Raw genomic sequence first — 23,325 nt, 5'->3', positions numbered from 1 at the left:
CTATTCCTTCAGCCTTTGTACAGAAACATAGGCTCATAGGCTACTATTTTCCATTAATGGCTTTATTTTTAGATTTAGCATCTGTTTACATTTTCTCCTTAGTCATCAAGTGTTACGAACTGAATGATTGAATCAGTGTTGTTGGCTGAACATCATTGCAAGTTACTATAAAGTCATGGACGTTTGAATTTTGTTCTTAAATCAATCTAGGGCCTATCCCGAGACTATTCTTGGCTACACCTTTCAAATCAATATGCACTTTAAAATGCATTAAAAAACAATATTGGACCTTTTCACACTTGACAACGTAAACATTCTGAATGGGTCCACATTTATTTTCTGTTTCAGTGTTTGTGAATATCAGTATATAACAGATGAACTCAAGCTCAAGCTGTTCCCTAGCAATGCAATTCCCCTGGCAACGTAAGCATGGCAAAAAAAATAAAACACGCAATTTGAGTTTGTGTCTCAAGAGAGTTTTAAGTCTCTGCAAGTTGATTTCAGAATCAGGATTCTTTTTATTGGAATTTCTCTCAAATTGTAATACCATACTGAAATCAAAGACCAGCTGAAATAAAAAATGTGTTATTTCTTTGTGCACTTTTAGAGCATATCTGTGGTCATAATGTTTTTTTTTTAAATATAAAACGTCCCCAAAAGTCCAATCTTAATTACTTCCTATCAATTAAAAACGTAATGCGTGATTACATCGGCAAGTACTAATCAATTTCAACCAATGATGACTGGCACCTGTCAATTCTATAGCTCAAGGGTCAATGCCTCTTCCACATGGAGCTGATGTTAGACACTAGAGGGCAGTGCTAGTCTGTTGTATCTCTACAAAAATGGCGGCTGGACAAACTTGCTTAAACATAAACAGTACACAAAAATGTGTTTCTGAAAACATTTGAGGTGAAAACTAGGCAATGCAGTAACATAAGCAGTGCGTGAAGCAGTTTAGAGATCGCAGAGTTTAGACCCCATAGCCTTAGGGGACAAATGCATGCTGTATGGAGGTTGGAATCCTGAGCTGTTAAACTTCACTGGTTTGACCCTTGCCCCTGGTGCTGTGATTGACAGAGACAAACCCAGCGCCTATTTCACTAGGAATTACCTCACGATATGGTCGCCAAAAGCCATTTCACCTGATCTTTAATGGAATACAATGACTTCCTCAAATCGATCAAATGATCTGCGGTAATATACTGTGGGAGTACTGAGTATAATTTGCCATATGTTAATGTTAGTGTGTTGATGTGTTACAATTAGATTTTTAGATTACGGTAAGCTAGAAAGTGGTCTAAAAACCTAAGAAGCCATTTGGCCCAGAGAATACATTTCGAGGGACTCCCTGCTACGTCTCCCTCCAGATGGAATGGGAAGCATTCCAGCATGCAGTGTGTGTCAGTTGGTTCATAGCATTAGCTGCTCTCCATGGTGTGTTTCCTGTAATCTCTTGGAGTCTGACCTCTTCATTCTCTGGTCTAATTATCATCCCATGTGGCGTCAGTGACGTCTACAGCCACCACCAATCTGACACACACACACACACACACACACACACACACACACACACACACACACACACACACACACACACACACACACACACACACACACACACACACACACACACACACACACACACACACACACACAATAGCAGACATAACACATGTAATCATTCTGTAGGGAAAAAACTACTTTGTCATTAGACACAATCATACATCTTGTATTCATGATGTAATATGATATAGTTTTGTGAGCTAACTGGGTCAGACATTGTGCCGAATGATTCTTTCAAAATAACCACACATTTAGTCTCGGTGTAGGTAATTGTGGTTTCTGGGAGTGAGGCAGCTATGGCTATTGTCTGCAGTGTACGTGTTGACAGGTTGTCATGGCTGCTAAACTGTTAAGGATGCCATTTGGGAAATTGAGGTAAAGAACTGCAGCAAATGATGTCTTTCCTGAATATTAGATGCAATTACATCAGATGGCCACAAGAAAGCACTCCTGGACAAGGATCACATGGATTTGAGGCACTTTGGTCAGGACCTATGGTCAGGACAGGAAACCATTGAACCTCTCTCCATACATGGGGTTAACCAACAGTCTAAAATCACACTTCACTCAGCGCAAAGCTATTACACACACACACACACACGCACACACTTGCACATTACACTCATACATTCACAGTGTGGATGTTGACCCACAAGTGTGCTGCGTTTGGCTGTGTTACTGACTTCCTCTCTTGTGTGTGTGTGTGTGTGTTGTTCTCTCCCGTGGCGGCTTCTCTCTGGTTCCCACAGAACAGTTAGTGTTGACCACCATTAGACAGGAGTCCACTGAGCTACAAGACCCAGGCCTGGGTGCTGGCGCCATCGTGCGCACCCGCCTCGCAGACAGGTTGGACAAAAGTGAGTTTGCTCTAATGGACTGGATGGTGCTCCTCCTACACCCCCACCCCCTCTTCTTCCCTCCCGCTTTCTTCTGCTCGGAGTCATGGGTGCATGTAGCCACGCAGAATGGCCCAAACAGCTGCAGGGCGGTCTCCCAACCCCGGCCCCAGAGAGCTACAAGGCCTAGTGCTAAATGAGTGCTTTGGGTTCATATCAGTGGAGTGGAATCAGAGATGGCGTTGAGACCGGTTGGGGAACAATCACAGTGATTCCCTGTAGCTCTGAGGGGCCTGGTGTGATGACCACTGAGCAGGAATTTTAAGGCTCACTGCATGTTCTTGTAGGTACTGTAGAGTGATGACCGCACACGGCCAGCTTACGGATGAAGTCGGGCAGATATACACAGTGGTTTTGGTCTTTGCAAACCTCCTGGTGACATGTTTAAATTCACATTCTTATGCGCAGCTAAGTCCTGAGTGTTAATTTAACTCTGAGAGTTGTCTGTATTATGTCAAAAGTTGAATTAACACTTGCTGTGTGCGCACAAGAATGCACATACCATGCATATGTGCACATGGCATGCCTTAATATAGCATGTGCATTGCAGCATTCATGTACTCTATGTGACTTTTTGGGGAGCGGTTGCATGCTGGAAGCTTGCATGATCTATGTTGTTGCTTAAATGTACATGTTCATGTGCATGCATGTGTGCACATTAGGGTCAATGTGTGTGTGCTTATAGCCATTACCGTGTGTGAGTGCATATGCAGTTGAAAACGTGTACAGTGTACTGTGTGTGTGTGTGTGTGTGTGTGTGTGTGTGTGTGTGTGTGTGTGTGTGTGTGTGTGTGTGTGTGTGTGTGTGTGTGTGTGTGTTTATGTGCGCGTGGCGTTCTCACCTGTAGGATGGATTAGCAGCAGGCGAACTTGCAGAGCAGACACAGAGAGGATTAGCATCTTGTAAGAGGATTTCTTTCATAATTCTTGCATCGTCCCTGTGCGAAACTGGACCCAGTGGGCACCCTGGTGACCAGGTCTACCTGGACCTGTGAATACGACCTTTAGGTCGCCTTGGATAGCAGCACGGCCATGGGACGTAGGGGTCAGGCGACCGGACAAGACTCCGTAGGTAACAGTTTCCTGACCGCATGGCCGGATTATGGGCTGGATAGAGGCGCACAGGAGGCTAGACAGGAAGCATAATTGGGACAGACTGAAGAAGGCTTGCTATCACTGGCCATTTGCATGTAACTTTGCAAGTGCAAATTTAACCTAAATAGTTTGTCAGCTTTGACATGATCAAAATGTTATAGTACTCGGTTCTCTTAATGCTTAGACGGAAGGATATCGTTGTAGTTATTGATCTACAATTGCAGTTATGATGAGGGGAAAAAAGCGGTTGGCTCCTTAAACGGCTGAGCCTGGGTGAAAGACCAGATTAAACGTGTAGACATCTCAAAAGCTTTGTTTCATGCCGTTGAGAACACAACACTGGTAGGTGGGTTAATTGCCGATGCACTGATACTGGTTGACATCTGAGTCGCCTCCTGACTGAAGGCAAGGGCACAGCATGGCAGGGTGTCTGGTGAAATATGCTCTGCCATTCTGGGCAATGTGGATGAATTATGCAGCCTGCCCCAATCCATTATTCAGCAGCACGACCTGCTTTTTAGTAGTGAAAGTTTGGCACCGGGCCAGGGTAGCTTTGGTCCTGCCCTAAACATCAGGCTTGGAGCACAAGATGTTATTACATGATGAGTGAAGTCCAGTTCAGATGACTGGTTTGATGGCTGATGGCTTAATCTCAGCTACCTATCTAAATTGTCCGAATGAACTGCCCAGATTCTTTCTGCAGATCCTTCTTTGAGCCGATCACCATATATGCTTGACCCCTTGTGATGTTTTACTTCTCCTGGTTCAAACTTATGACACCGGTATTAAAGGCTTTATAAATAGTCAACTCCTGTTATAATCATACCATGGTTGCTTCTGGCTAGTGGCTGCCTAGACAGACCATGTCAGTTTACAGCGAATGAGTCTTTCTTAGCTTCCTCAACCAGATGGGTAGCTGGCAGGGTCAGGGTGTTCGGTGAGAAAGGATCGGCCTAGTTTTACCTGCTCGGGTGACCGCTGTCTGTCAGGTCTATTGCACCTGGCCAGGTAGTCTGGGTGTGTCATGTGTAATTGACCTCGCTGTGCTCTGCCGTGGTCACTCGACTGCTGACTCGACAGCAGCTCATCAGTAATGAGTTACCAAAGTGACTGTGTGCCTCCACACCATCAGAGATGAGTAATGAAGGCATTGATCCGCTCAGGAATGAATCGGTGCAGGAGAGTGTTGCTGAGAAGGCCAATATTGATCTGCTTGGACTGAAAAGGATTGTGAGATGGGGAGAAAGTGGCCAGAGAAGGGGAGAAAGTGGCCAGAGAAGAGAAGGGGATGGATAGAGCAAAAAAGTCAGAGAGGTGATGGAAGGGAGATGTAAATATAAATAGTGAGAGTAAAAATAGCACAAAACAGCAGGACCGTGAATAATGGTGTTGTTGGCAGAGTAAGAGCATCGATTTGGCTAAGTGAGGTATATTAAAAGGTACGTAATATATGATGACAGACTAACAAAAAAGAGGACATAAGACTATGAGGGGGACATGATGATATAGGAATAGAAGGAAAGTTTCTTTACTATAGTAGAATGGACAAGAAAAGACAGATTTAAAGCAGCGGCACTCTGCAAAAAAAGCAAGCTGAAAGAACAAATTCACCCATTTTCAACCTATCTTCATATCCACATAATGCTCATTATATGGTACCATTTTTGTCTACTCACTCTGTGTCTCAGAGGAGGACTTTGGAGTGACTTCATCTGTATTATTATAACACATTTGCATTACTTGTATCCAGACTTCTCGGGCTGCTTTCAAAATATTATATTAATGTTATAAGAATCTGTCTTGTTTCATGGTATGACTTGATTAAAGAAATAATCATGAAACAAGGAAAATAATCTTAAATATAGTATTTTCATTCGTTCATTTCATCTGTCTCAAGAAATGCCCGATTTAACACTTGGTTGCGTGCCGGTGTTGTACACCGAAAATAGCTCACAGTGGAGCTTGTAGATCAGTTATTTTCGGTGCACGACACCAGAGCGCAACTAAGTATAAAGAAATCGCCATTATGTGTCTTCTTGCAGTGAAGCAATGGCACTTCTTTGTCTTCACTTCACTAACTAACCTTGAACCGCCCTCAAACAGTTATTTACAACCATACTATCTTGTTTGACCCGAACTCTCAGCAAGCTGGGTGGAAAACTGAGCTGTGATTGTGACTTATGGCCCCAGTGGGTCCATTAGGTGATAACCTGGTGAGGAGATAGGCTGGTTATTATCAGTTAATCTCGACTTTGACCATAGTGCTCTCCCTCGTGCAGTGTGTGGGATGTAAACATTGGATGTTAAGACTGCAGTATGAAGGAATTGCACATGGAAAGACGTAAAACGTGCCTGTAAAACTCCAGGCATGCGTCTGTTGCACCCAGGCCTGATATGTCTCATTTATTGTTCAGTAACAGGTCCTTCCTCCCTGTCTCTCCAGCTCTTTAGTAAACTGAAACATTTATCCAATCAAGAGAGAGAACTCATACAGGATACAGAGAAACTGAAACTGAAAAAGGGAATTTGTTCTCAGCGGTAAATAAAGGTAAAACAAAATAAACGAATAACACAAAGAAATAAGCAGACAAAACTGAAACTGGACTACATAAAATTGAAGCTGATAAATGGTTACTCTCTCTTTAAAATTATTTTATGATTATTAAAGAGCTGGAGTGACGGGGAGACCCCTACTGAAAAAACACTCTATAGCAATGATTACTATCTGAATATACAGATTTAACATTTTTATTTAAAACGGTAGACCGGTTTTAAACAAATAATATCACTTACCCTACCTTTAAGCCCTATATACTTCATATGACAAATATTGAAATGATCTACTTGCTATCATGTTATGAACTTGTAGATTGTCTATTTGACATTTTTGAAAGATATCTTTCAGTTTAATCCCGAATCCAATAAGCAAGAGAAAGCCTGACTATTTAATCCGCTCCTCAACAATACCTACTCTGCCTAGAATGTGCAACATCTTGTTCATCTGTTATGTTTCTGCATTGTCCTGTATTGTCCGTTGCCCTGCCATAAAATATAAAACAAAAAGGATTATGAGCTTGTAGGTTGGCTATTTTTCAAATAGCCACTTTATATTGGCTATTTGCTGCTGGGGACCCACTGGAACCATGCACCTCAAGGATGCATCAAAATCAGTTTTAACCCTATTTTTGCTTCAGCTATTAAAAAATATTATTGAATGAATATTTTTGAATTTTATTGAAAAATCTGCTGAACATTTGTACACAATTTGTACACTTATGGCTATGGGCCCCCAGAAATACCTGTTCCGAGGTCTCCGGATTTGACTGGGGCAGAGTATTGGTGCCGACCGTTTCTGCATTCTCTGTGGATAGGTGCTAGATAGGTTTGGCGGGCTGGGTCCATTTACACTTCATCACTCTAGTCTAATGTCACTGTCAAAGAGTATGTTATAAAGATCACATCTATTGGCTGTGGGCCCAGACCACTGTACCCTTTCAACAGTGAAGATATTCCATCTGCTAAACCCTGCCCCTGTTATATTTTTTCTGAATTATTGATGCAATCATCCTGCTGTTGTTTTCTGCTGTTTCACATAAACTCTCTATACAGATGTCAAGAAATGAATGGTACAGCTTACCTGCTAGTGCTTGTTATAGACTATGCAAAAACATGTAAAATCATTGCTACCAGCCAGGTCCCTAATTTGCAAGTACAGGTCTGGTGATGAAAATGCATCGAATGTTACACTGCCAGGCAAGTCGAGAGAGTGAAAGTGCATGGAGCAGATCCGTTCGAAAGTGATCTCTTGATGGATGGCTCCGGTCTCGGGGATGTCATTTGAGCCGACTCTGTGTGACTGACTGTAGAGCAGCCTGCAGCAGGGGGACGATACGACATACGAGGCTCCTGGCCCTTTAAAACGCGGAGCCCCAGCTTCCCCCTCCGCATGCAGCCTGTAAGGGGCTCACAGGGTTCCTCGCGGGAAGAGACGCAGGCCGTGTGTCGTTGTCTAGACTACAGTCAGGATCAGCCGCTCGGCATCAAATCGGAGGGCGAATAAAGGCCGAATGACGGCTCTTGGAAGCGGCAGAGGGACGGCCAGATGACGACGCGGCGTCGGGCCGTTTCGGTTGGCTTCTGCTATCATTCACATGAGTTGTTGGGAGCTTCGCTGACAAGAAGACAAGAAGTGACGAGCGGCGTGCTGCTCCATCTGTCGTCGCCCGGCTGGGTCGTTGTTGAAGCAGCTGCCGGGTAAACCGTCACGACCAGACCTGTCCTGGCTGTCCGTCCGCGTGTCTTTCCGTCCGCTCCATTATTTAGCGCAGAGACAGTCCAGAGTGGAAAAGGCTCCACTGGTGAGAGGGAGATGGAGATGCATTTAGCTGTGTAGCGTGGTGGCAATGGGGTAGTTTAATAGCTCCAATCGGAACCTCTCCCTCCGCTTTAGCTCCAAGATGAGGTCCCACAGGGTAGGGTGCCGGCAGAGTGCGACACCGGCGAATATTGGCCAATATTGTTGATTCTTACCTTTTTCCGCACATCGTATCCAAAAAGTAAAGCTCGTCCCCAGTGCTCTCAGATTTTTAAATTTTTAGTGGTCAAGAAATGTTTTACCGACTAACTTACTTGATTCTTGAAACAAGCGTTTATAGTTTTTTTTTAGCCAGCTTGTGGCCAGTCAACCCCCGTTCGCATGCGCATTACTGCTCCCGTTAAGGTTGCATTGGGAATACATGCCACAGGCTGACTAAATAAGCGATTTAAACGCTTGTTTCAACCCGTCGCTTACATTTTCTTGACCGCTAAAATGTAACATCTGAGAGCAGGGGGAAATGCCTTTACTTTTTGGATACGATGTGCGGAAAAGGGTAAGAATCAACAATGTTGGCCAATATTCGCCGGTGTCGCGCTCTGCCGGCAGCCTACGCTGTGCGACCTCAGTCATCTCGGAGCTACAGAGCGGAGGGAGAGGTTCCAAACGGGGGTATAATAAATGTGACAAAGGGCAGATGAATGGGGAGGCTGTTTTAACGCAGGGCAAGTGTGCTGCCTGCAGCACTTCTGGGCTACTTTCCCTCGGGGCGGCCGTTACATTGTAACGACTTTCATGTAACGGCTACATGAAAGTAAAAGTTCTGATAAAACATGCACAAAAAAAAACGTGTTTGTTTCGCCTTTGTGCGCCCCTCAGTCAGCACATTCATTCTACAACACCGGGTTGGAGGGAGGGGGGGTGCATTGACGTGCATGCATTGACGGTCCAGCAGCTGAAAGACAAGCCAGTGTTTATAATGGGGGTGAAACGTCACCAAACGAATCGACCGCCAGCTTACATCAGCATACATAGTAGCCTTCTAGTATTTAGTGGCTCCACTTTTGAACTGTAAAGCACATCATCTCTTGTTGTCTATGTGTCTCTTCGCTGTCCCCCACCCACTCACTCACACTGTCACTTACCCCAGCCTCATCGCCTCCTCTCTCCTCCCATCCATCCAACGGTGCAGGACCCGCTTGCTCGTCCGCCGGCTACCGCAAGGCAGATGATGAGATGTCCGGGACCACATCACAGGCGGATCCCGTAGACGCCACGGCGCGGACGGTGTTCCTCAACCGGCCCCAGACCACCAAGTTCTGCGATAACCATGTCAGGTAAGGTGTTTCAGTTTCTGAGTTTGGACGTTTAACCACTTAAACCCAACCCCGGGTAACCGGAGTCCCTCAGGGCTCAATACTAGTGTATTTTCTGTAATTGTGGGGAAAGCTTTCGCTCAAAATAGCCGATGGACATGAGCTTGTCGATCTGCTATATATTTTCAGCAAAAGCTTTCCCCACAATACGATGCTGGGGTTTAAGTTGTTAACCTTTTATTTTATTTTTATTGCTTTTACACTTTTGTTTTATGTGCACAAGTTATAGCTGGCATGGGCTCTATATTGGGCTGTTATAGCCTACATCTTTTATTGTTATATTGCAAGTTCCAATAAAAACTCAAATGAATCACAGCTCTACATTTACCTCTGGCTTCTCTTGGTCTATTGATAAGGTTATATAATAACTCACTTATTAAGTGGTTGTTTGCAACTTTGGTCTACATCTGTAGCAGTCTCACTGAGTCAGACATGATCAGATGACACATGATCGAATAATCTCAGCAATAAAGTGCTTTACTTAACAGTTAATTTACATTACATTACAGTCATTGAGCAGATGCTTTTATCCAAAGCGACTTACAATAAGTGCATTCAAGGCAAGAAAACTACTGCCTAAAACATGACTAATTTTCTTAATCAATACGGCCTCATGAATACTTAAAGGGATAGTTCAACCCCAAAATGACTTTTTTTAAATATTTTTTTGTTTTTGTCGCATTCCTATTAATTTGAAGACCGGCAGTGTTCCGGTAGGAGACACAAAGAGTCTCCTTTGTGTCTCCTACCGGAACCGCTGCCTACTGGTCCGCTGGTCATCAAATTATTGGCTTAGGAATGCGATAAAAACAACATAATATCCATGAATTCAAGTCTCCATGGGGTGACTAATCGATAGAAGAAACGTTTTTTTGGGGGGGTTAACTATCCCTTTTACCGGCAGTGAAAGCCAATTAACTAGGCTACCCTCAAATACATGTATATAGATTGCAGACAGCAAGTAAACTGTGTCTAAGTTGAACAAAATGTTTTCTGGGATTCACAATTTAAATCCTGGATTAACTGTTGTGAAGCACTGTAGGACCATTTGGTGTTAAACAGCTATGGATTACAAAAGAGTATAGGGCAGTTTCAGCCTGCTTCTTGAAGACTCCGATGGATTTGTTCCATCAAGGAATTAATCCATGGACATGCCCTTCTCCAAAGACGGCATGATGTGTGCGAATGCAGGTCCACTGGGCACTTAAACATTGTCGGCACCTCAGTTTACAACTTAAGCATTTAGTAGACGCTCTTTATCCAGAGCGACTTAGCGACAAGGTAAACACATACACAAAATGCATAGAGACAGACCTTAAATGGGCTATTTAATCAGACCAAAAGTTACCCTTCAGCTTCTTGTTTGCCCAAAATGACTGCAGGGCTATCCACAGGTGTTTGCAATTTGTAGCAATTGCAGGCATATTTTAGCCCTTAAATGTCATGATTATATGTATTTGGCCCCCAATTTATAAAATAATGTAAATATAAAATGTAATATAAAATAAATACATATTTTTTTAAATGGTGCCCAGTGTTCTCAGGTGCCTACTCTTCCGGTTACCTTGTGTGCTACCACATGGTTTAAGCCTAAGTCACAGCTCATGGCTCAGTCATGACTGGTTGAGGAGAGAACTAGTACTATAAATGGGGTGCAGTGGGACATAGTCCAACGTCATTGTAGTATTGTATTGATGTAATCAATCAATATCATGACACTTTACACACTGTACAGAGCAAGTCAGGACCACACTCTTTATTTACAGAGTAGTGAGTTACGTCCTAAACAGCTAACATGTGGGTGAATGTTCTGGGCATGTGGTTATCTGTCCTGACCAGGGTCATGGGCAGGGCCAAACGGAATCCCTTTTATCAATGTCCTCGCAGGCAGCTGCTGTGTGCATATTTAATGGGATCTCTTGTGGGTATAAATGCTAGGTTGTTGCTGTCAGACAACCAACTGCTACAGTTCACTTCAAACGGATGTCAATCCTGTTCGCATGTACAGTTCAATGTCTTGTCTGGCGCCATAGGAACATTTTCCTCATGTTTTCGTGGGTGGAAGCCTTGTCGGTAAACATCCATTGATCTGCCATTACTGTCAGGAGATTCGATTTTGCTTTAAAAGGGCCCTATTTCAGTTCTGTTAATAAGATTAAGGTGGGCATTCAGTGGCTCATCTGATTGGATCACAAATGCCATAGCGCCTCCCCTGGATCAGTGATTGGTGAGATCATTGGAGACCAGCTCTCAGACATGCCCTTTGATGTTCCTGTATCTCTTTAGTTTATGTTTTAAAGGTTCAATACCGTTATTGATTTCTCCAAGACTAGAGGTTCATAGCTTTTATCCCTACTCTCACTTCTCCTTTCCATTACGCTTCTCTCTGACTTCACTGTTTGTTCTACACAGCCTGATCATTACTGTTGCCCTCCTTCCTTGTCCATCATAGAAGACACTGATAACGTTCAGGGTGGAAATACTTCTTGAACATGCAAACAAATCTACCAAATGAACCCCTTAAACCCTATATACTTCATTGCCCTGGGTCCCCCAGGGGTCTATACTGTCTTGGTCCCCTCTGTTCTTTCCTCTACACCAATAGATCTACAAGTTCACAACATGTCGCAACTACGGATGGGGATTGAGAATCGGAATCGGAATCCATTCCGAAGTTATTGATAATCGGAAATCAATGAGGTTTTGGCTTAAGAGGCGTGAGTCATGTCACTGAAATCAAGCATTTAATTTCTGTTTGAATTTCTGTTTGCCGTTTCCCGGTAAAACAAGAAACATGAATTTAATGGCTTGCAAGTGCATATTGTTTCAATGTTGCTTGAAGACAACATACGGTACTCTACCTTTGATTGTCTGCGGAAATTTAATGAAAGTGATAGAGTGCCCCAGATTAGAACCAATTTGCCAACAGCTACCAATAATGGGAAGCACGATCGATAAGGGGATCGAAATCAATAAAAAGTAATGATCCCCATCCCTAACGCATCGTGAGCGTGTAGATCTGCTTTTTTTTGTTATGTTTGAACAATCTTTCAGTTTAATACTAAATCCAAAGAGGTGCCCATTAAATGACTTCCTGGTGACATTTGAAAATCTTTGGTGGTTGGTTACTGTGAACATGCTTGGCCACAATGGCCAGTCTGTTTCAAAAAGAAAGAGAAAGCCTGATGATTGTCATTTTCGGCCACCTATTATAACATGTCCAGAATAGGGATGTTCATGTGGTTAAATCTGCATCATTCACAGGAAAGAATACCAGCACTCACTTTAGTTTATTTTAGGTAATAGTTCCCCAGCAGCAGCGTCAACCGTAAGTCTGCATCATTAGCTATGAGAGGAATGCCTTGCCTCTGCCTCCAGATCAGATTTACAGTATGTGTCTGTGGGCTGTGTTATTACACTGAGCACATCTACTTTGTTTCTGTAAAGACAGTTTGCAGTGCAGAGCAGCTTAACACCAGGACAGCACTACCCCTGCAGTTCACAGCTGAAACATCAACCAGCATTATATCCACTGCATGAGACATTGACAGAAGTGTGTGTGTGTGTGTGTGTGTGTGTGTGTGTGTGTGTGTGTGTGTGTGTGTGTGTGTGTGTGTGTGTGTGTGTGTGTGTGTGTGTGTGTGTGTGTGTGTGTGTGTGTGTGTGTGTGTGTGTGTGTGTGTGTGTGTGTGTGTGTGTTGTGAGAGTATGGTATCATTGGTCTGCGATTAGATTAAGGTACTGCTCTACTGGATCATGTGTATAGCATCATCCATTCTGAGGTATCCAGAGCAATGGGGTCGTGTTGTGGTTTGTGTGTGTGCGTGACATGTGTGCAGTATGTCAGACAAGCAATTAACAGCAGTTCTTTCAGTTTGGAGTTAGATGTCCTGACCCTAAGTTCTGTGTGTGTGATGGGGGGGGGGGGGGGGGGGGGATGTTCGTGTTCATTTCAAGGAAATTCTGGCACTCAAAAACACGCACACACTAGTACGGACAAACACAAACCATTAGGCAAGAGCCATTACAGGGGCCCTTGAATTTCACTCAAAATGGATGGGAACAAAGCAGGACTTGATACATCAACATGTCGACATTTATTTCTAGGGTCTCTTAAAAAGCTCTTACGTTTGCTGCCGGCCACATATATCAAGACTAAATTGAGACAGTTGTCTGATCAATACTGTCCATTGAGTGACAAGCTGAGGCTGCCAAGGCCTCTCACAGTCCTTTTCTGTAGCCTTGGGTCTAAATTTAGTTTATTGGACTACGGCATGCTCCATTTATAAGGGTCAATGTGTGTGCGCCCCATAATGGATCCGTTTGCTTGGGACTCCCAGAAGACACTTGAGTGTCGCTAATTGGTTTTCAAGTACAGCAATAATTGAAACCCAAAGGAGTCTCTTCATATTTACGCCTAATTTACACTTCATCGCACGGCAGCTTCGCCCGCTGAAAATAACCGAATTTCTCAACCAAGTTATTTTTGGCAAGAGCCTCACCATTGTGCAACTAATGAAGCGTGAATTAGGATTTAGTTGTGGTGGTGTGCTTTTAGATAACACCACTGGTGCATGGAACTAAATGCCATCTTTACTCACAGACTTCTTTTCACCAAATGCTTGATCTGGTCTCTGCTTCGTGACTATAAAGGGAATGTGATCCCTGACATTCTTGCCTGATCTTGTTCCACAGTACCACCAAGTATAGCGTGCTCACCTTTCTCCCACGGTTCCTGTACGAGCAGATCAGGCGGGCTGCCAACGCCTTCTTCCTTTTCATTGCCCTCATGCAGGTAAGCCCTGCCCACACCACGACGACATCAGCAGCAGCAACAGCAGCAGCAGCCTTCAGCTCTGTTACGCCTCAGTTATACTTGGTCGCGTGCTTGTATGTCTGCTGTTTACGGCATGCGACACCAGCGCGCAACTAAGTATAAATCAGGCTTTAGCTGAATACATACATGTTTTGGTTGGTTTGACTAAATAGCCACCCTCTCTGAATGCTTTTAGATGTGAGTTTGGTTGCAAACAGCCTTCTTGTCCTGAAAACATTGATTTTGTGAAAAGGACATGACCGAAGTTAATGGAGTTAATGCTTAAGGCACAAACAGAAGGTTGGTATTATATTTCAATCCAGTACAGGGATAGCTGATACTTTCCTGAAACTACGCTGAGCTTCACGCTACACTCATTGGCAATCAGGTCAAAAGCTTACCCCCCCCCCTTCATGTCTGTGCACTGTGCTTCACAAAAAAAAGCTTAACCACTTAAGGCCTGTATACTTTGTAGAATTCTTACGATACCGATACCAGTATCGGCAGCTTTTACGGCCTAAATGCTGATATCGGTACCGGCGAGTATGTCAGTCTATGCCATTCCGATATAATGTAATTTATCACATGATATGTCATTTACAGTCATATTTTGAATTGATGTTGCACTACTGTTTTATATTCTTATGTACAATTTACATTATTCATATTATTAATGGATTTTGTATTTATGTCTTGATCAGTGGTTCTCAAACTTTTTAATTTCAAGGATCCCCATAACTCTGAGAGTGCACAAATGGACCCAAATGGACCCTTACGGGAACCCCCTCAAGGAACCCTGAGGGTCCCTGGACCCCACTTTGACAACCACTGTCCTAGATTTCTTTTTTTAAATTATTATACACATTTATGCGCAGACCACAATGTCCTTGGTTCCAATCAGGCTCAGGAGGACCTGTGTTGCATGTCATTCCTCCTCTCTGCCCTCAGTATCCTGAGTTTCTTTACAGTCCAGTTTTAAAAGACAGCAGAAATGCATTAAGTCAGATCTTTTACCGATATTCGATAACAACAATGATTTCTGAGCGCAGTCACTTTGCTTCTTCTCAGCAAATCCCCGACGTATCTCCGACGGGTCGTTACACCACCCTGGTGCCACTCATCTTCATCATGACCGTAGCAGCAATCAAAGAAATCATAGAGGACTATGTGAGTATCATAGTGCCCCCTGCTGACCGGGGACAGGACAGTACACGGATCATGGCTTCACTCATTATTTTGTTAGGATTCTGAGTTTGATGTTAAGAAGAAATGCCACACATGAATGCTAATGAATAAGGTCACAAGGTGGTCTTTATTGTTACATCTTGTGTACAGATACATAAGAGTATAATGTATTTTTGTTCGGCTCCTCATTCTTCATACTTCTTCATCCGACCGTGTCACTCACTGTTTTTTTGATGAGCGACTTTTGCCGAGCAATTCTTGGCGAGTGACACGGTTATAAGTCTAAATTGACCCGACCCTTAGACACATCTCTGTCTCTGCAGAAAAGACACAAAGCAGACAACACCGTCAACAAGAAGACAACCACAGGTACTGTGTGTGTGTGTGTGTGTGTGTGTGTGTGTGTGTGTGTGTGTGTGTGTGTGTGTGTGTGTGTGTGTGTGTGTGTGTGTGTGTGTGTGTGTGTGTGTGTGTGTGTGTGTGTGTGTGTGTGTGAATGTTGTTTTTATAACATCTTAACAACCACACCTGTTGTAGCTACCATCGTTAATGTAGTAGGTGCAGATTTGAGATGCATTTGTGAGGGCGAGAGATGTGAGAGTTTGGTATGAATGAATGAAATCTTTATTTGTATCATTGGTCTGTGATTAGATTTGTGCATGTGTGAAATGTGTGTGCATTTTCCATGGGTCTGCTTGTATGTTTTTTTCCATGGGTCTTTTGTTTGCCTTTCATGGTTGAGTGAATGGCTGGTTTTTGTTTCTGCAAGTCATACAGCCACACACAATAGTTGGGTGTGTATGAATACTGTATGAGAATCGCTCTATAGGCTGACTGATGGCTGTGTTGTTCTTGCCCTACAGTGCTGCGAGCTGGAGCATGGCAGACCATCATCTGGAAACAGGTAACGCAGTCCTCCTCATCATTGTTCCTAACCATCACACCACTGCTGTCAAGAGCTCAAGGCCTGTTAGTCCCTCAGGGTTTCTCTTTCTTTCACTCTGGCTCTTTTCGACTACGAAGGGTAACCCAGAACCTTCCATAACCTGAGACTTTCCAGAACGGGTGAAGTTCTGTGATAGCTTTTTTGTTTATTTGCGGTGCATCACCGACACATTGTTAGCTAGTATATCTGCTATTCTCGCTATTTTTGAAAATAGTTGGCTAGACCGCACTCTCACATGTGTGCGGTTCACACATGGGTTCACAGAACTCAGGGTTCGTACTATACCTCCTGAGCAGGGCCCAAATTAGGTATCTGAAACCGAGCCGTAGTGTATGGAAACAAATCCAGAACCTGCGTTGCAACGGCATAGCACGATTCACTGACTTCTTCCGGTCGAAAAGAGCCATTTGTCTCTTTCTTCCTGTCCTCATCTGTTTGCTTATCATTTTCTGGGTTTTGTATAATCGTTTTGTGTTCTGGAGTTTCCGCTAGGCGTTTTTTTTTTGTCCGACCAACGCGACCGATAAGATTTTTGATTGGATACTTTATTTAGAAGTTTGCAGAAAAAAAGCACATGGAAGTACAGTTCATTCAATTTAACCGGTAAACCGGACAAATGTTAAATTGACCGGCCATAATGTCACCAGTTCTTCTTTACCACTTTATCACAGATGCCCTGTGCGGTTCCTGCGTTTATAGCTTCCTGAAGCATAATTGATCTTCTCCATCATGCCAAAAAGAACAATCAGGACAGTCAGTAGTCAAGACGGACAAGTGATATACGTATCTAAAAGCTATCAATAGGTCTATACACTTACACCACGTCCTGTGGTGTAGGCTTGTAGATCTGCTCTTTTTGGTACACGACACCGTCATACTACAGTATAAAGTTTATACTGTAGTATGACGGTAAACCGGACAAATAGTTGGTTTATACTATAAACCAACTAGGCTGAGTATATTTTGGGCTTAGCATCTCAGTCAACCTTTACGTAGTAGCCTAAATAAACAGCTTTTTAAAATGTGTTTTGTAAAGCGACTTTGGGTACAAGAAAAGTGCTGTAGTCTGTGAGCCAGGGGGGTTGGTCATCATCATCTGAGGGGAATAATGCTCATAGTGATTTTTGTCAAGGTATGCATGTCTAAAGTTAGAAAATATGTGGCTTTATGGGGCAATCATGCATTTTATTTTATTTTACTAGGCGAAAGTTACATGGGTCAATATATGAAAACATACTACTTAACCCCCCCCAAAAATATATACAAAAGGTTTTTCAATTGGTTCCGGTACCTCTAGGCATGCACGTACAAAAAAATCTGGGAAATGATATGTCTCGTAAAGCCATCATTTTCAAGATGGCGTCCAATATGGCTGCCAGGAGCTTAAATGGGTTTATAATACTGTTAAACCTAGAAAGGTGGTTTTAGGGTTCAAATATAACATTTCTAATGTTATATTTTCACTTGCCGGTCAGTCTTTGGGCTATGTGCTAAAGGTCAGGTCAAGGTCTAGCACCTTATCATCCAACCAGGTGTCCAAGCAGGTAGCAGATATGGTCACTGGTTGACATGTACAGTATTCACCTCACGATTGATATGGAGCCGTTTGTTGACACCTTGCAGGTATGCTGGAATCAGCCAGAACAGCTCTATAATGTAATTGTGCATCCCGGTGGGATGCATGTTATACAGTCATTCTTCAGCTGCATTGCAAAACTGATGCAAGGTTCAGCACTGGAAATTAATGTGGGTTGCAGCATATGGGGGGCTGACAGGCTGTTCAGTGGTCTTAAAAGTAATTAAATTGTAACTTTATAAATGTGCAGATACCCTTTATACACTTATACTGTATGTTGGTTTGTTTACTGTTGAATGAGAAGACAATGTTGCACATTAAGCTAATCATCTGGGGACCCTCCAAAATCATTTGAGGACCCCCAGTTTGGGAACCACTGCTATATCGGACACAACAATGGACATATTCAATTATGATAACTTATTAGGGCCTGCTTCATACTATATTCACACATTTTGATGTTTAAAAGGATCGTTTCTGTGCCAGTCCTTTATAGTGCACAGGCTTGTTTTTGGATATTGAGAAAATAGGAATTAGATATTTCAGTATTCTGTGCATGCAGCTAGGTCGCTCCATCCCTGTCATGGAAGCGTCTTTGTGAGAAGAAAAGTGAAAGCAGGCTGGCAAGGTGAAGATTCTTTTTTGTTGTGTTTTTGAGCATCCCGCTGATGATGAGGGCACAAGCTCTAACAATGATCCAATCAGTTCAGAGTTAGACCATCATTCATCCCAGGACGCTATTGAGGATGAATGAATCACACATTTTGATGTTTGAAAGGATCATTTCTGTGCCAGTCCTTTATAGTGCACAGGCTTTGATTTGGATATTGAGAAAATAGGAATTAGATATTTCAATGTTCTGTGCATGCAGCTAGGTCGCTCCGTCCCTGGCATGGAAGCGTCTTTTGTGGAAGAAAAGTGAAAGCAGGCTGGCAAGATGAAGATTATTTTTGTTGTGTTTTTGAGCATCCTGCTGATGATAAGGGCACAAGCTCTAACAATGATCCAATCAGTTCAGAGTTAGACCATCATTCATCCCAGGATGCTATTGAGGATGAATGAATCATACTGTATAAAACTAGCTGATGGATGCAGAAGAACAATCCTTTCTTTGGTGTAATGGCGTAATGGTGTAAAGTACATGATGTGAGCTGCTTGAACACTGTGATCCAAGTGATTTTCTTTGAGCGACTTGAGTTTTCTGGAGTAAAATACAGTATCTTTCAAGTAAGATATCTGTACCTTTACTCAGGCATGGTTTTCAAGTACTTTATACACCAATACTACTAACAACAGTACATGTTTAAGGCTGTGGTGCTGATACAGGATGTTATTCAAACTGATAGAGAACTATCAGTTTGAAGTAGAATGCTTCATTCGGATTTTGAAAACTGTGTTTTGGCATGTGGTTATACAAGGAGTGATAACACACAGAAAGCTACCACCGATGCAAGGCTATCACATCTTTCCTAGCACTAGGGGTGTATACCTACCCAAAAAACACTATGAGAATTATTCCCCTCAGATGATACTAATCACCCCATATTTGGGGTCCTGGTTCACAGACTAATATAAGTGTATTATTATTATTATTACTGTCATGTTTACTGTTTCATGATGCCAAGGAAGTCAACTTTCCTGAAATGTTTCTGTTCACAGTGAATAATGTCACTTTGTAAATCCATTAATTTGCAAAATGTGACAAGGGGTGTCTGTTTCGCCGCCACACCACTTTTGGTATAATAATCATGTCAATAATGAATTTACGTTTTTCAAAACCCCAAAATTCAGTACTGAATGAAATTATGGCAATAGGTACTGAAGTTAAAATGCATTACATCTGAGAAGCTAAATATATTCTGTTACTTTTAAAAGTAATTGTTTTTACAATGTGGCTCCTAGAGGCCGAGCGGCCTAGAAGTGGGTCTGTGCGTGTGTCTGTATGTCTGTCCATGGCTAATCTTGTAACCACTGGACCGATCAAAACAAAATTTAGGTAGGCCAAGGAAGAAAGTTAAATGTGAAATGTCTCATCAAAGTAAATATTAAGCAAGTTGGCACATCCATTTCCAAGTGGCTATAGTTGAATATTTTGACATTTCGGACATAGCATCCAACACATATCTACTTAACAGCTCATATTGAGTAGATTCATGTCATTTCCCAATGCCAAAATGCTAGTGTACAAACCTTGTGAGCTATGAACTTCTTCCTGTCACTTTCCCTACCTTGCTCTCCCTTGGTCTCTAATTAATCCACTTCTTGTTTTCTGTTTTTCTCTTTCTTAACTCCCCTCCCTTTCTAACAACCTACCTGTTTCTCTTGTCATGTCCACCTTTCTCTCTCCCCGTGCTGTTGTAATGCTGCCCCCTGGCCACAAGGTGGCAGTAGGAGACATAGTGAAAGTGACTAATGGACAGCACCTTCCAGCTGACATGGTCATAGTGTCCTCCAGGTCAGCCTCCGCTGTTTGTGTGTGGGTGTGCGTGCGTGTGTGCATTTCTGTGCTTGTGTTAGCATGCATGTTTGTGTGTCTAAAAGTATGCACAGTTGTGTATGTGTCAGTCTTTGTGTTTCTGGAGTATTGTCTGTATTCCATCAAATGTAATTTATTCCACTTGTTTGCCATTCATCTGATGTGAAGTTTTTAACACTCATAGTTTTTCCAGACACAATAGTTGTGTGAGTTACTATAGATGTGTTCTGTCATTTTCACCTCACTGTTTTTATACCTATAGTTGTAGTATAAGGGTCTGCGTGTCCACAGAAAGCATTTTTTGGGTGCCGGAGCACTTTGGACATCATGTCCAGAGTGCACTGCGATAATGCCTCCGCTCAATGTCGATTGTGGGCATGTCACTCCAACCCACTGCGCACTAGCGTCTTGTCTCCTGGAAATGCTTTCTATTTCGCTATTAGGTTAAACAAAAACGGTATATTAAATTATTAATAAATTATTACCTAGTATAAGTATTACATCTTATTTGCCATGTTCAGCATGAAGTTGTATGTTCCTAAAGGCAGACCTATTAATATATCGCCATTAATTAAGTGGGTTGTATTAATCCAGGCAGCCTCAGACAGAAATAGGCCATTCGGTTGCTTGATTGATTAATGTCACATCTACAATTGCTGGTTTGAAATTCTGTTATTAATATTCGGTACTATCCATCCATACAGTTATATTGAAGGCGATGTGTGTTGGATAACATTTTTCCACCTCGACTGTTGCCTCTTCCTCGATTTTGATTGGCTGACTTCCCCAAAATCTGAACTATTTTCTACTTGAGGCCAAAAAACGCTGGATGCAGAGAACACTGAAACGCAAGGAGCACAGCAGAAAGGCACGGGTAGCTCAAAAAAGCTTTCTGTAGACACAGCCCCTAAGACTAGTATAAAGATACCCAAGAATCATCAGTGATGTCATCTGTTGTTCATTGACTAGGGTTAATGTCGTTTATTCCAATCTTGCTGTGGATAAGAGCGTTTTCTAAATGCCTAAATTGTAGAAGTCCTTCAGACTTATGGGCCCATTGAACCCCCAAACCACGCTATTATCACGTTAATGATAATTTATACTTCGCACAAAAAAAGGATGTTTTTCCAACAGACTCTTTGATACACTCCATGTGACTCTTGATGTCCATGCGACTCTTTGATACACTCTTTCTGTTAAAACTACATGTTGAGTGTGGAAAAAGTGTAACTTTAGCCTTATAACTTATAAAGAAACTACAGGCTAATCACTGAGTATTTGTGACGTCACTGTCCTATCCTTGGTATCTTTATTCTAGGTTATAATAAAAGTTTTACTCTGTAAGGGGATTTGTGTTCTGTTCACAGTGAACCCCAGGCCATGTGTTACACAGAGACCTCCAACCTGGATGGAGAGACCAATCTGAAGATCAGACAGGTATGAACCTTTTGAAGGGTCTCTGGTTTCATTGCCTCTCTATCCATGCCACTAGTTTTTAACATGTTCTTTTAATGAAACAGGTGTATAGCAGCAGTGGAGAGGGAGGGTGAGTGGCTGGAGGAATCACTATTGTGTATAGGGGGAGTGAACATTTTGGATACCGATGACTTTTCCTCAGACAAAAGGAGCAATTAAACGTCGGCGTACGTGGCCCGAAGATTCCTGCCTATAGGGGCACCACAGGGCCACTTTTAGGACATAAAAGATCACTTGTTGCACAAACCAGTAGAGATATGCCCGGGGATGTTCTGTTTCAGAGTTGACACGTGATTTATATCAAGTAACTAAAAAAGAAAGCAATTTGGTTTGTTGATCCCCTTTAACAGAACCTTTGTTCAAATGTGTCTCATAAACTCGTTTAAACTCATACTGCACGCACACTTGTACAGTCTTACCCCTTTTTACACTTTGTGTTAAATTAACTTTGTGTGTGTGTGTGTCAGGGTCTCTCTCTCACGGCTGGTCTCCAGTCCTTGGAGGACCTGATAGGTCTTGTTGGACGTCTGGAGTGTGAAGGCCCCAACAGACACCTGTATGACTTCACTGGTACTCTACGCCTGGAAAACCACAAGTAAGACACACACATTATTAAGAATATCATCATTACTATGCTGTTATTCAGTTACATCTTAACAGCTGGTCTGCATACGGTGAGAAGATATTTAAATTATCACAGGACTCCAGACAAACGGTTTACATTGGTTGCACTGGTGCGCCTAACTTTTTCATTTGGGTCCGCCAGCATTCGATTTTGGTGCACCCAAAAAGTTTGATCGCAATAATTAATTTTATATTTTACCTTTTCTTTTGTCAGCCACCATACACATGCGTGTACACACAGTAATAAAGGTAGTTTGCAAAGTCTAAACCTTCACTTATTTCTGACATTTTTAAAGTTGTTTTATTAAACCGTTTTGTAGGTCAACAGGGTGCCAGACTTGCCGATGACAATGCGTTTACTTACCGACGACCCTAAATCCATCTTGTATTGCATTAGCAATAAGCAATATGACAATGTGATTAGCATTATTTGTTTACAATTAGAGCCATGGGCCAAACTTTGTTGGAAATCGACGTCACTTAAGCTCCTTACACACGGGGGCATTTTTTTCATGCGAATAATATGTTTTTTTTTAAAAGTCAATGCAAGCTTCCATGGAGCGAAAAAGCAAAAAAGCGGAGCGAAAAAGCGTCTTTTAATTATTCGGAATGAGTCTGAATTTTGTGTATATTCGCATAATCGCCGGTGTGTAATGACCTTTAGCGTTGCACTGTGGATGACTCATTATTGTGGTAGTGCACATTGTGTTTATAGTACAACACACATTTATTACAGCAACTCGTGGCTGCAAATGCCAAAAAACGGACGAGAGATTTCACTGACAGCGCGTTGTGTACAAAGCGTGACATATCCAAACATTTCACCCTAGCAGCTGCTCTTTTAACCCTTTCAATCTGGGAAAGCATCTGTGTCATTTTAGATGTTGCCATATGTATATCAACATAATCTTTTTCAGAAAGCTGTTAGGATTTAGAAGGTGTTTTTAGAATCAGCCTCAGGTCTAAAGGGGTGTCATG

At 42.5% G+C, this 23,325-nt stretch overlaps 1 protein-coding gene across 8 annotated transcripts in view; it reads left to right on the top strand.

Moving 5' to 3' along the window:
• Positions 1 to 23,325, top strand: part of atp8a2 (ATPase phospholipid transporting 8A2) — an 84,498-nt gene that overhangs the window by 2,356 nt on the left and 58,817 nt on the right. For 3 of the 8 annotated variants that reach the window (XM_084049116.1, XM_084049118.1, XM_084049115.1), the window contains exons 2-9: positions 9,023 to 9,209; positions 13,944 to 14,043; positions 15,133 to 15,231; positions 15,573 to 15,618; positions 16,113 to 16,153; positions 20,153 to 20,226; positions 21,615 to 21,684; positions 22,191 to 22,318. In XM_084049116.1, coding sequence (XP_083905242.1) covers positions 9,023 to 9,209; positions 13,944 to 14,043; positions 15,133 to 15,231; positions 15,573 to 15,618; positions 16,113 to 16,153; positions 20,153 to 20,226; positions 21,615 to 21,684; positions 22,191 to 22,318 — 745 coding nt within the window. Of the gene's footprint in view, positions 1 to 7,388; positions 7,916 to 9,022; positions 9,210 to 13,943; positions 14,044 to 15,132; positions 15,232 to 15,572; positions 15,619 to 16,112; positions 16,154 to 20,152; positions 20,227 to 21,614; positions 21,685 to 22,190; positions 22,319 to 23,325 lie in introns of those variants that run through there. The other 5 variants (XM_084049119.1, XM_084049120.1, XM_084049121.1 and 2 more) reach the window with 5 other exon arrangements.

This window comes from Gymnoscopelus microlampas, assembly GCF_963454915.1.
Source record: "Gymnoscopelus microlampas genome assembly, chromosome: 22".
Lineage (NCBI taxonomy): Eukaryota > Metazoa > Chordata > Actinopteri > Myctophiformes > Myctophidae > Gymnoscopelus > Gymnoscopelus microlampas.
This window is presented reverse-complemented; position numbering and strand designations above follow the sequence as displayed.